Source organism: Nyctereutes procyonoides, unplaced genomic scaffold, assembly GCF_905146905.1.
Source record: "Nyctereutes procyonoides isolate TBG_1078 unplaced genomic scaffold, NYPRO_anot_genome, whole genome shotgun sequence".
In the NCBI taxonomy this organism is placed as follows: domain Eukaryota; kingdom Metazoa; phylum Chordata; class Mammalia; order Carnivora; family Canidae; genus Nyctereutes; species Nyctereutes procyonoides.
The window spans coordinates 3,572,373-3,586,570 of record NW_026575155.1 but is presented as its reverse complement, the minus strand read 5'-3'; the positions used below and the strand labels follow the sequence as shown (position 1 = coordinate 3,586,570).

At 36.8% G+C, this 14,198-nt stretch overlaps 1 protein-coding gene across 4 annotated transcripts in view; it reads left to right on the top strand.

Moving 5' to 3' along the window:
• Positions 1-4,606, top strand: part of GRIK1 (glutamate ionotropic receptor kainate type subunit 1) — a 358,854-nt gene extending 354,248 nt beyond the window's left edge. For 2 of the 4 annotated variants that reach the window (XM_055313528.1, XM_055313527.1), the window contains 2 exons: positions 3,688-3,774; positions 4,183-4,606. In XM_055313528.1, the coding sequence (XP_055169503.1) occupies positions 3,688-3,774; positions 4,183-4,338 (243 nt within the window). In that variant the 3' untranslated portion in view covers positions 4,339-4,606. The remainder of the gene's footprint in view (positions 1-3,687; positions 3,775-4,182) is intronic. The other 2 variants (XM_055313531.1, XM_055313529.1) reach the window with 1 other exon arrangement.
• Positions 4,607-14,198: the final 9,592 nt, after the last annotated feature.

Below are 14,198 nucleotides of genomic sequence, written 5' to 3'. Positions count from 1 at the left end.
TGGCACTAGCATAATTTATTACTACAAACCCACTTATTTATAAGTGAATTTTCTTTTATTTTTTTATTTTTTTTATTTTTTTATTTTTTTTATTTATTTTTTTTATGATAGTCACACAGAGAGAGAGAGAGAGGCAAAGACACAGGCAGAGGGAGAAGCAGGCTCCATGCACCGGGGGTGCCCGACGTGGGATTCGATCCCAGATCTCCAGGATCGCGCCCTGGGCCAAAGGCAGGCGCCAAACTGCTGTGCTACCCAGGGATCCCTATAAGTGAATTTTCATATCAGACTTATCATCATAGGGATTCATTGTCAATGGGTTCAGAAGCAGATATATATATATATTTTTTTTTTTAATGGCAAAAGACTGCAGTTAATTTTCATTTCCTTCTTATGCTTGAGTACCTATCCTTCACAGGCAAGACACAAGCAGTCAAAAAACCTATCACTACACAAACACTAAAATATATTATGAACTAGGTAAAACAAGTAAAACAAGCATTGAAAATTCTGTGTATTAAACATGTATAGAACCTACTTTAACTAAAACACTGGCATAAACAAGGAATTTGTGCATAGAAGGGCATACAATGGCTAAAATTAAGGGAGAATCAATATTTCACTGTTCCTCCCTGCCCTCCAAAAACAAAACAAAACAAAACCCAAAATACGTATTAGCGAGTTCCATAGACTTAAGATATTTTCACTGATATATATGCAATATTATTCTAAAGGAATAGAGTACTAATCACGTGTCAGGCATTGTGCTAAGTGTTTTACATGTACCCACTCAACCACTCACAAAATAACTCTAAGAAAAAGCTTCTACTATTGTTTCCATTTTATAGATAAGGAAACCGAATCAAAGAGAAACTAAATATTTTGCTCAGTGTAACCTAGCGACTAGGCACCATAGCTGAAATTTAAACTCCAGCATTCTAAGACCAGGCCAACTCACAACTCTAATTTGTGGTCACATACGTAGATCCAATGAAAATGTGAACTCCACCCACCAGAGAAAAATAGGAGGACCTACAGGGAAATTTCCAGTCTGCAAACACTAGAGGATACTGCTGGGGTATCCATCCTACCCCTAATTTCCCTGCTTCCTGAACAAGGCAGCTAGGTGGTCATCAATATATCTGATACTTTCTAATGAAATTAGTTTAGAAACTTAAACTTCCATGATTAAACATAATTTTTCTATGGCCCCGTGAACACAAAGGAGTTCATGAAATCCAAGTCCAGAAATAGAAGCTTTGGAAAGCTACTTAAATTTTTATTCTAATTATATATAGATATAGGTATCTATATGTAGCTATATCCTTAATTCTGAGATTATAAACGGCAAATTGATGTATGAATAGGAGACCCCCCCATGCCACTCTGTGCTGAGAGATGACCTTCACAGTTTCATTTCCTGTGGATACAAGAGTGTGTGGTTTGCTTGAGCTCATGGCTGGTAGGGACCTTAAAGGTCATCTTGCCTTATGACTACAGCAAAAACTTGGAAGCAGAAAGGTCAGCCCCAATATCTTGCCATTTTCTTTTTGACAGTTGGAGACAAAGTGAGAATCAAAAAGAAATCAGTGTTTGTGACCAAAGACAGAGAAGCCAGACCACTCATAAAGTTATATTCACTTTCATGCTGGCAGCAAGAAATAAATACTTGAGTTTAATCAAAAGCATAGACATTTGTTGTATTTTAAGGCAATACAAAATTTGAAAGAAGATTGTGTTCTTAAAGAGAAACATAATTGAAACATATTTTCAAGGTAAGATCTGTGACTGCCCCTCTACCCAAAATAAGGGAGAGAGTTTCAAATCCCCTCCTGGTTGTATTTTCTAGGTGAGCCACATTTGGACACTTGCTTTGGTAGTTTTAGTGCAAAATAAAGAGAAATGTCTGAAATCAAATGTTGAGAGTTCAAATAAAACATTGCAATTTCTTAACATATATTTATAGGAAAAGAATATACAGAAAGCTTTTTATAGTGTTTTAATAAAAATTAATTAATCTAGGTGTTGGAGATTTTAAGTGAAAGCAGTTGAGGACTGAGTTCAAATGCAAGATCTTCCTCTTATGAACCACATTTCCTGGGCAAATTACTTAATATCTCCAATAATAAATTTCCCCATCTACATAATGGGCATAATAATTTCTACCTTATAAGATTGCTGTGAGATTTGTGTGTACATATAAAATCTTTGGCACTCCTTCCTTCTCTCCCTCTCTTCCTTCCATTTTAATGGTCTTCCTGAAATTAAAAATGTCCTGCAGAAAAAATAAATAAATAACCTACCACTGAAATAAATATCTGAGCAAAATTTGCAAAACCCTCGTGCAACACCATCTACCACAACGGCACTATAAAATATTCAGTTCATCTTAGTAGCAACACATAAATTTCACATCACATAATGCTACAAAAAAAAACATTAAATTTCATTTGTGACACACTTACTATAACATTTTTTGGAATTGTAATTCATAGAAAACATTTCTGAAGTTTTACTTTGTGTGGCATGATTCCCCTCTCAATTCACTGAAGCCAAAACTTACTATTTGAAAGAAAATTAACATGCATGACATGAATTTTCAGCACTATAAGAAAATGGAAATAAAAATTCTATAAACACTTATGTGTAAAAGAGCCAAAAAGTCATATGAAAACTACTACTTGTTTTACAAGTACATGTCTGATAGGCCAGTAATTTACATCTAGGATCTAAATTTGTCCAGTTTTCAAATCAAGTAGAAAAAAATATTGTTTATTTAGGGGCTCTTGGGTAGCTCAGTCAGTTAAGCATCCAACTCTTGGTTTCAGCTCAGGTCCATGATCTCAGGGTTGTGAGATCGAGCCCCGCATCCCACTCCATGCTCAGCGTGGAGTCTACTGGAGATTATCTCCCTCTCCCTCTCCCTTTGCTCCTCCTCCTGTGCATGCTTCCTCTCTCTTTCCCTCTCTCTCTCTCTTTCTCTCTCTCTCTCTCTCTCTCTCATTCTCTCAAATAAATAAGTAAATGAAACTTTTAAAAAAATTGCTCATTTAAACTACACCAACTCTTCTAAAGAACAAAAATGTAGTAATAAATTTTCAAAGGTACATGTTGCATGTTAATATGCAAGGACCACAGGAGAGATTTCATTCTTCGCACACATGGAACACCAATTTCTTCCTATCGGCACTTACAACTTGAAGAAATCATCTGGTGGCATATTGTCGTTTGACTTTTAACATATCCATATTGCGAGTTAATCACAAAGTAGTCACACACTTTACCAAAGGCTTTGGGGTTTGGAGGATATTTTAAGGGTGATCTCATCAAAAACAATACTACTTTATAGAGATATCTCTAAGCAGGAATTTGTCACTTAAAGATCTTATCTTGGCTGGAAGAAATAACAGAAAATTATGTTTTATTGACAGCATTTATATACTGTGCATGTGAATCCATACAGTGTAATTGTACTAGATCTGTACGTATATATGCCATCTGCACATGTGTGATGTTCCATAATCATTGCTCCATTTTCTCCTTGTCTTATGCCATCATCTTTGCTGTGCAGTTCAGTACCATATTATTTTCATTTCAACCACAGCTGCATCATTGCTGCTGCCAGATCTCTGTTTTTTGGAGAAAATATACAATTTAAAATTGTTTTTTTTTCTTTTTTTTTATCAGAAAGGAAAGTCATCAAGAATTAGATTTTATTTTAGGAACAAAGTAAGGTTTCATGGGAGAAAAAAACAAAGCCTTGGTGTAGAGAAGGTTTGTTCATTTTCTATAGCATTACTGAAGTGTCCGTATGCCTTGATAAACCTATCAATGTTTGGATCATCTCAATGGGGGAAATGATTTAACTTAACTCTATTTTGGTGTCTCAGCAAAGGTAAGTTGCCTATTTCGAGAGCCTAACTGGGTAGTTTTATACTATTGCATCTGTGAATGAAACCCCAAAGTTGACCCAGCTAGCTTGCTGCCTCCGTTTCCCCAAATAGAAAAGGCGGATGGCCAGTGGGTGGAGGAGGAGGTGTGGGAACTGGCCGGGAATTTACTCTGTGACAGAGTTGCCTTAGACCAATCTCTTGTATTCATAAAAACCTAGGTGAGAGACAGATCAGTGGAGGAGGGAGCTAGTTTGGTTAACCTGATGCTCTATTATTTCATGTTCTCTAGTGTCTCTCTTTCAATGCCATCATGGAAGAACTGGGAATCTCACTCAAAAATCAGAAAAAGCTAAAGAAAAAGTCAAGAACTAAGGGGAAATCTCCCTTCACAAGTATCCTTACTTGTCATCAGAGACGAACTCAGAGGAAAGAGACTGTGGCCTGATCCAAAAAACACCCGCAGGCAACTTTCAGGAAGAAAAATGATATGTTCACTACAGGTTTTGAGAGAAAGTATTCCTGACAAGTGTGTGATGTGTTTCCATGTATCTATATACATAACTCTGGTTATGTATACAGATATAAGAAATACAAAAATTTAAGAAGCTCACATAGATAGTGCTTGGGAAGTGGCACTGGTTCTTTTGAAATGAATTTGTATGCTCACTTATTTTGCCTTTTCTCTCTTCTCGATAAATTGCTGTGTGTGCTTTCTAAATAATAATAAAACAACAGGGTTTTTTTTTTCCAGAACAAGTTTAAGTGTCGGTTTGTTCCCCTTTACTTGGCTCCCACTCACAATGTTTGGTTGCCAACTGTCATTTGTTGTCAGTTTGCTATTTTGATGACTCTTCTTACCTGTTCAGACAGACAGAATCATTTCTGGCTAAGTTAAAAGAAATACTTTTAATTCATACAAATACCTAGCTATTATAGTAAAGTAACACTATTCATCTTTGTGCTTTAAAAACTAATTTCATAAATACTTTAAAATAGCACTTGGAACATCGATGAGTGTGAGATAAAAGGATTCTAAAAAAGGAGGAGGGGTCCATTTAAAAATAAGTGTCTACCACATTCTAGGGACCATTCTAAGCTCTGGGAATACTGTGGCGAGGAAGACAGATACAGTATCTGCCCTCACACAGTTTATAGTTAAACAAAAAAGAAAAACATTCTATTATTCCAAGAGGGTTTAGTACTTCCTCAGTGGAAGCCAGAAGCTGAAGGAACATGCAGAAGTATTCAAGGAAGTCTTTCTGAAGGAAGTATAGCTCAACTAGAATGACAAGTTAATCAAGTGAAGGGAGGGACCTAAGATGGAGAGGCAAGATTTCCTGGCTGAGGAAACAGCATATCTGAAGGCCTGAGAGAAGACCCAATGGGGCCAGAATGGTGAAGGGAAAGGAGTTTGATGTGGCTAAAATGCAAGGGGATGCAATGGGCTTGTCAGGTAACAATCATGGCTGAATGTCAAGAAAAGATTGAAGGCAAGAAGACTGAGGAGGAAGAGATAGGGTCACCTGAAGACTCTTTTGGGAATCCAGGGGAAGGACGTTGCAGCCAGACCAAGAGCAGCAACAGACAGACCACTGGATGATGGAGGTGGCTTAGAGGCACAACTCATGTGGCCAGTGATTCAAACAGTGGTCATGTTGGAGAGAAGAACAGGGTTAAACAGAATTGAGGTAAGGATAGAGGGAGGCTTTACTGGAAGAGTCGAGGTATCATTCATTACCTTGGGAACCAATGAGAAAGGAGAAGGCACTGGATCAATATGTCATAGGGTTTCTATGGGATTATTCTATAATGAAAATCGTTTAATTTAGTCCCTGTAGAGCTTAAGTACAAAAATAATTCTGGACATAAAAAGAAAAAAGTCACCTTTAAGGTAGCAATAACAGATGTTGGACAGTTATTTTACTGTGAGTATGGTCAATGCTCAGATTTGGGATCAATCAGAATTAGAAGACAATGTATTTCATTAAAAAATGCATTAAGATGCTTACATAAAAACCATGAAGATGCTTATATTAAAAACAATATGCTTATAGATAGGAACAGATAGAAAAGCACAGAAATATGGTGAATGCAACATCTGAAGATGGACTAGAATGATAATAACCTAAAGGGGAAACATTTACTTTATTTAGTTCACTAAAAATTATACCAAGTGTATTCTATTCTCCATTGTCCACTGTGACAGTATGATACTTGTCTTTCATTTCAGAAAATATTACTGTATCTTTTCATAGGCTGTTGCAGTAATTTGTGGGAAAAGAAGTATCTGAACTTCTAATATCTAAAATATATTGTGTGTCAGTCTGGTTTATAGATACTTTAGGGTCCACTAACCACTTTCCTTTTTCACTTAGCCATAACTGAATTTTCATTCAAGGCATGTAATACTTGCTATGAGTAAGTTGGTTAAAAAATATATTGAACTAGGAAAAAATGCAGAATATGACTTTTATGGCAACTACTAAATATGTATGATCACCTTCCTTTCCCCCACCCTCAATATTTTCATTCTGTAAGCACATTTGGTGTAAATGCATATACATATGCTTCTGTGTGCCTGTATGTGTTAGGGCAAAACACAGAGTAAAATAATGAGTTCAGAGGAGATAAAAAGAAGAAATTGTGGAATATCTGGAACTTGCTCCAGAAAAATCTCGGAGAACAACCATTAATCTTGGAAATTCTCATCCCTTTCACTAAAGAACAGTGACTCATACACAGTTATGTGGAAATCAATGGGAAAGTTAATTAAAAACTGGATCTCACATTTCTTCCTTCAGCAATTTCTTGATGCTAATAGAAAAAGATTGCCCAGGTGAAATATTCAACCAGAAAGAGGGAGGTCAGTGTTGATTGAAAGACAATGTTCATGGCTAAGATTTATTTTCCCTTTTCAAGTTTCCAATCTGAGCCCATCTTGCCTTTAGTACAGAGAAAAAAGAGACAATTCCTTGTTTGCATTGACCTCATGGGGTTGTTGACACATCTAAGAGTTCAGAGTTTTCAATTCTTAGCCTAAAAGAAGCTGGAGAGAAAGAAATAAGGAGGAAGTGGATCAAAAAACTGGAGGAAGGTCAAATAGTTGTGACCAACATTTTCTGTTTCCTGTTTCAGCAATTCCTGCTTTAATTTAACCCTTTGCCTGACCAAGACACTAAACATGTTTTTTTCATGTCAAGTTTTTACTTTAATTCTAGTTAGTTAAATATACAGTAAAATTTGTTTCAGGCATAAACTTTAGTGATTCATAGCTTACATATAACACCCAGTGCTCATCACAAGTGCCTTCCTTGATGCCCATCATCCATTCAGCCCATCCCGCACCCCCCTCCCCTCTAGGAACCCTCAGTTTGTTCTCTGTAGTTAAGAGTCTCTTATGGTTTGCTTCGCTCTCTCAATCAAGAAGCTCCTGGGATTGTCATTTCAAAGGAGGAATAATGTAAGAGTGACTTCTGGGAGAGATATTTCTAGGAGCTCTCCATGCAGTGTGATTTTTTTTTCAAGAAACATAAAGTCTACCTGTCCCAAAAGATATGGTCCACCAGATTCTCCCCAACATCAGAGTGGCCAATGTGTTTGGTAACAAACTGAAGCATTGTCTAAAAGAGACCCAAGTTACTTGCCTGAGGCATTTATCCACTTGCCTGAGGCATTTATTAGTTGACTCCTTCAGCTTGTAACAAGGAGAAAGGAACAGGTATTCACCTATCAAGGATAGGTGGATCCAGAGGAGTATACAGGGTTAGGACAAACAAGCCATTCCACCTAAAGTAGTGAAGTGCTTGGAGAAGAAGCCTGTCAGGGTGGGGAAGAGGTAATAAAAAGTGAGGCTAAAACTTCAAAGGCACAACCAGGTCTCAGTTTCATTCATGTCTAGTCCTGTATATGAAGCAAAATTTTTGCCAGTTACACTTCTTAAGAAGTGGTTGTGCAGAGAGAAAAAGCAGGATAAAATAGGAACGGTAAATCCACCAGAGTAGAGACATATATGCTGTATTTACAAATAGTACCTCAAAGTCCCATAAGAACTTGGGAAGAGAAATGACCAAGATTAAACCATATTGGCAAATTGACACTTAGAAACCCAGAAACACGTGGGCTGGCTTTGCAGATGAGCAGCCTCAAACTATGTCACAAGTGCACCAGACAGGTTGCTTTCTAAGCTTTGCCTTTGCCACAAGATAACCAATTAGAAAAGTTACTTCATTTTTATGCAGCCCAGTCAGTTAACTGAGACTCCAAAAAGGATCTGTGGGCGTGTATTGTCTGGTTTGCTTATTTATTTCATACACCTTTTCATCCCTTTTCCCCCATCATATCCCATCCCTTTTTCTTCATTCATAGAATGTCCAGATCCCTCGTTTGCCCCAAACAATTCTGCATGAAGCCTGAAATCAGAAAGTTTTAAAGGTTAAGTAGCCCTCTTGCCTTCATAAAATCATCCCAATATGGACAGTAAGTCATAGGATATTTTGCTCATTGGTCCTCAGACTTCATCTTCTTGGCAGCCATAGAGTTCCACTAACAAAGTTGAAATTTCTACTGATGGCAATAAAGAAGTTTCATCCAAATAGAAAACAAGGGACTCTCATCCACCATCAAAGTAATATAGGAATCTGGAAGGAGTCGAATTAACTTTGATATTTCATTTGAACATTATAAGAAAGATTATACATATATATAGATAGATGTACATATAGAAATAGATAAATGGGGGCACCTGGGTGGCTCAATAGTTGAGTGTCTGCCTTTTGCTCAAGTCCCACATCGAGCTCCTCACAGGGAGCCTGCTTCTCCCTTTGCCTATGTCTTTGCCTCTCTCTGTGTCTCTCATGAATAAATTTTTTAAAAATACATAAACGATAGAAAGATGATAGATAATATATATATAATAGATGGATAATAGATAAGAGATTATAGATTGATTACATTGTCTTAGTCTGATCTGGATTATGCTCCTAGTATATATCAAGGCCATGCTATCAGATATTAACAATTGTAATAACAGCTATCATTTAATAAGGATGTGCTAAATCCAGTTGTACAATATTTACTTCACAACAGTTGCTCATAAAATAGTCATAGCAACCTAAAGCAAACATTGTTTTTTTACAGAGTTAAAAACTGAAGTTCAGAGGGGTTAAACAGCTTTCCCAAGGTCACTTAACTATAAAGTGGCAAATGATGTAATATAACCCCAGCCACATCAACACAACCACACTCCATTCCTTCCTAACTCTGAATACTATTGGCCAAACTTGGGCTTCACCCCAAACATACCTGATCTCACAGTATCCCCTCTGCAGCCTTATGAGGCTGGCAGTCTATTATTATTATTATTATTATTATTATTATTATTATTATTTCTATTATTATTACTGCTATTTTAGAAAAGGAAATTGCAAGAAAAAAAAGTAAGTAGCTCCCCAAAGTCAACTGCCTGTTGATTGAAAAACCAAGATTCTAATTTCAGTCTCAGAGTCCAGAGTCTCTTAACCACAGCACTAAATAGAATTATGTATTTAATATTTTTGTTTTATTCGCAATTAAACAAATATTTGTTTTGTATAAAAACAAATCCTTGACTCAATTTTTTAAAGGAGTGTCATAGGGCAATTAGTCATCTTCCATTATAATTTAATAGAATAAATAGAGAGATAGCTATTACTGTTTCCAAAAAACAATATCTAGGGATACTAATGCATTGCTAAGGCACTTAAATAGTAAAATGTCATTTTAACCCTTAATAGTTAATAACCCTTAATAGTTAATAAAATGAACTCTCCACCAAATGTGGAAACTAGTTGTATTACTGATTTGAAATAACTCTTTGAACATTGCTTGTTCCTATGGCAAGTCATTCAATCATAATTAAAACATATGAATGGTGTAATGTGTTAGTTCCTGTAAACACCTAAAGCCTTATCATGTTCCGGCAATCTCACAGGAGACCATTAGATCATAAACTCCCAGTTGATTACAACTTCTAGAAGGTGAATCAGACTATTTCTTTTAAATATTAATCTCTCTATAGAAGTTGTTTATCTTCTCAATATATTGTGGGGAATAAACAAAGACTTGCTGAATAATGAATGGCAACCTTTTGAGCATATGCCATGGAGACACCTGCCACAAATTTTAAAGAAGATACAGTCATTGCCTTTGAGAATATTAGAAATGAACAGGTCAAATTTCAAATATATAGTCCTTGCCTTTGAGACTATTAGAGTTGAGTAGGTCAGATTTCAAAGGTGAAATTTTGTTGGTTCACTTGATTTTTAGTGACTGCAACTATGAATGCCATTGAGTTCTCTAGGATTTACATTCCCATATACCCACAATGAACATATGCTGGCAAATTCTTCAGTAAGAGATCAAGAAATACAACAATTTCAGGAAACACCCACACATACAAGATAAAGATTTTCAAGTAACAAACATCACAGAGAATTTTAAATGCATTGATAATATCTTCAGTACTTGTAGATATGTCATTAAGCTACTTCCAGATTATCTCTGAAGAGGCAGGCTGCTTTTCCTTGTCTTCATGATGAATTCTGTACCAAGAGCAGCAAATTAAAATGAGACCATTTTTAATAAAGCCATGCCAAGATTTAAAAGTAATTTGGTGGCATTAAGCATAATAAACCAAATTATAGTGATGAAAGAAACATTTTCATTAAAGCTTTAAAAAATGACACTCAAAACTCCAACGTAGGGATGGAATTGAGTCTACATTGTCTCAAGGGAACCAAGATAACAAATGACAGCTAGAATTTTAAGCTCATCATAACAAATATATAATTAGTTTTGACCTTTTCACAACATCCCAACAAATATAATGATTCATAAGCATGCATATTGCAAATGAAATTAATTACAAGGGTATCTTTCACCGAAATGTTTAATGATCTCATCATAGATTTCTTGGATGATTTCCTTCTGACTTCCTCCAGAAAATGATGCTATTAGAGAAGCCACACACCAGGTTAATTTCGTCAAACCAAAACCAACCAACATCTACAACTTGTGCCTGGCTCGTGTTTTTCCATTTATATGGAAGCTTTTACTTTCCTCCTCTCTCTCCACCTCCATCTCTTCCTGTCCAAACTTGACTTAACGACTCAGGTCAAATGCCACAGATACGTGAAACTTCCCCAGATTTCTTCCCATCTCTCTCCTGTGACCTTTATCTGCACTTGAACAATTTGACCTTAACATTATTTGGTCCATGCTGATAACTTGTGTAACACTTTATTTCATGCCTAAATCAGCCTTCTCATCACCATTCTCAGGGACTGGCTCACACAATACAGGGTATTGTACATAATAAATGTGCAAGTGAATCTAATCAAGGCCATTACATTGTCCACCAAAATATAAAACTACTCATCTCTTCCATTCCTAAGCTTTCCTAGAGAGAACTCGGATTCACATTTTCTCTCCTTACCTCTCTCTTTATGTTTTCCAGATCTTATTTTGTCCCCCACATATATAATAAAATATTGGAGTTCCCAGACACTCACAAGATACATCAGATCTTTCAAGCAAGTATGCTTGTTGAAAAGATTCATCCTAGGTGAAAATGTTTGCATTTGTCTCGGCAATCCTTAGAAGTCATTTGTGAAAATAAAGTATACAAGTATAACCTAGACCGTAAAAGTATGTAGCATGTTAGCAAGGCTGACTATACACCCATAAAATGCATTTACTCAAAAATTTAAGACTAATAGATGAAAGGGGAGGAAGGAAGGAAAGGAAAGGAAAGGAAAGGAAAGGAAAGGAAAGGAAAGGAAAGGAAAGGAAAGGAAAGGAAAGGAAAGGAAAGGAAAGGAAAGGAAAGGAAAGAAGGAAGGAAGGAAGGAAGGAAGGAAGGAAGGAAGGAAGGAAGGAAGGAAGGAAGGAAGTGTGGGTGGGTCCCTGTTGTTAAAGAGCAACTACTTTCACATTTATAAAGTGTTGGACTGGGATATGAAGATGAATGGTTTTACTCCTCCACTGAGGAAAACAGAGAGGGGCTTATGCTAATAATCTAAAGGAGATCAGTCATAAGTGAGTTGGACACTCATAATAGAGGTGATAAAATGCTAGCATCAATCACCAAAGGACACAAATGCTGGCTCTCAGGATTACAGGGGTTCTAATTTGTTTGAGATGTTTTACAGACTATGGTTCTTTAAAGCAGAAAGATGAACTATAAGATCTACCAGAACTGGCAAGCTTGTTCTATTGCCTTATATGACACTAAAAGCTATTTAAAATGTATCAAATATGATTGCTCCTTTTACACCAAAATTAGCACCTAAGGCTGAAAGCTGAGAACAAAAAAGCACCAAATAGTCCACCTTATAACCAATGCCACAAAACCTGTGGGGAGCTATCCTTTTTGGGTCCTATTAGTTATCACTCCAGTCATGCTCTTGCTGCCCCTTCCTACTCTCCAACCTATGAAAGCAGAGATCTACAAAGGACAAAGCATGAGAGATGTTTCAAATTATCCATCTTGGAAAGTGGTACCTTTTCCCTATGAGAGAGAGACGTGGTCCCCACTGCCATGACCATGTCACATGAAACGGGCTCCAAGCAAACCCATCTGAGAGGATGGGATGACTTCAAGCAAGAAGGACAGGCATTTCACTCCTCTGTCAGATACTTCTGCAGGTTACTAACTGAGATGACCTATGCTCTTCTGAGCCGATAAAGTAGAAAACTACAGAGGGGCCTGTCTCTGAACTTGCTACTCTTAGTATGGGGATACACCAGATCAATTTTGCAATATGCACAAAATGAAGAGCTTAGTCAGAGAAAGACTACAGTTCATCATGAGTACAGTCTCTCAAACTATCATTTTTTATTATATTATTCTTCTCTTAGATCTTTCAAAAGATAATTTATTAGCTTTAACTACAGCATCAGTAGAATACACAGTGGCATTTTCTACCTCATATTTGTTCCAGGGCTAGAGCATGGCCCTAAGACAATGTGTTTGTCACTCTTGAACAGTGCCCTAAAATTTTCATTGCAAATCCCATTGCTTTTATAGTGAAAAATTATTTATGTAGCTATGAATTATGAAAAGGTTGTAATTTTGTTAAATCAAAGATAGTTTTGGTTTTTGGGTTTGGGTTTGGGTTGTTTTTCTTGTTGTTTTGGTTTGTTTGTCTTACTGACAGTATAGTTAGAACATTGGAGAGTTTTAGTGAGAACAGAGGAAAAGGAGGAATTAATTTTTTATCAAAATAGTATTAAAACTCTCTTTTTCCTATAGTTAAGATTTGGTGTTAACCTTGCAGGTAACTATCTAAAGGAGCTCCAAGATCATCAGTTCAGCTTACATTGGTGCTTCTTCTCCACCTTCAGAGGAACTGGAGGGGAGATGCTTCAGAAGCTGATGAGGGCACCACAGAATTGCTGTAGGTCCTCAGGTGGAATTTTTTTTTTATTCCTCCTAACAGGATTCTTTCTTTACGGTTGACTAGATCCCTCCAATTTTCTTTCAAGGGCCCAAGATGAATGTTGAAGCCGAGTTTTATTCTTTGACATGCTCTGGCTTAGCTTTGAGTAAATCTCAAAAGTTTCTTACCTGAGGATCATGACAAGAACCCCCCCTAGCAAAGGGGGCATAGAAGGCAGTTTAATGAGGGTCTATTTCCTGGGTAGTGAGCAGAGATAAGGATAGCAATGATGGGGAGCTGTTCCAACCACCAAGTATGAAGGAATAAGGGAAAGGAGCAGTTACCAGAACCCATAGGTTCCCTTTAAAGAAAGCCATACAATAAGGGCTGTGGCCTCAAGGGGAGAAATTCATTCACTGCAAACCTGAGATCTAGAAGGGCTAAAGACAATGGGACCATGAATTTCACTCTTTTTCAAGACTGATCTTCTGATCATGCCTCATATTAGCTCAAATCAGCCAGAACCCATACTTGACCTACTGGCTAAGATGGTCTAGTGATTCTGACCACTCTCCTAGACTAGAGAACAAATTGAAACCTGGATGTGGAGGTACAGAGACTACTCAGTATAATATTTTTCTTCTATACTTGGATTTATGTAGACCAGTAAGTAATAAGTACCGCTCAAACTAGATTATTATCGTTAGACATTTCAAAGTGAAATTCAATATGTCTCCTGAAATCTACTCATGGGGAAATCTGATGCTACAAATTGCCTCTGGGAGAGAAAAAAAAGAGAGTGGAATAAAATTAAATCTAAGGAATTCTAGAAGTAGAAGGAAACAAATATGTTCAAGGCTCAAGATTTGGAGTTGGGTAGACAGGGTAA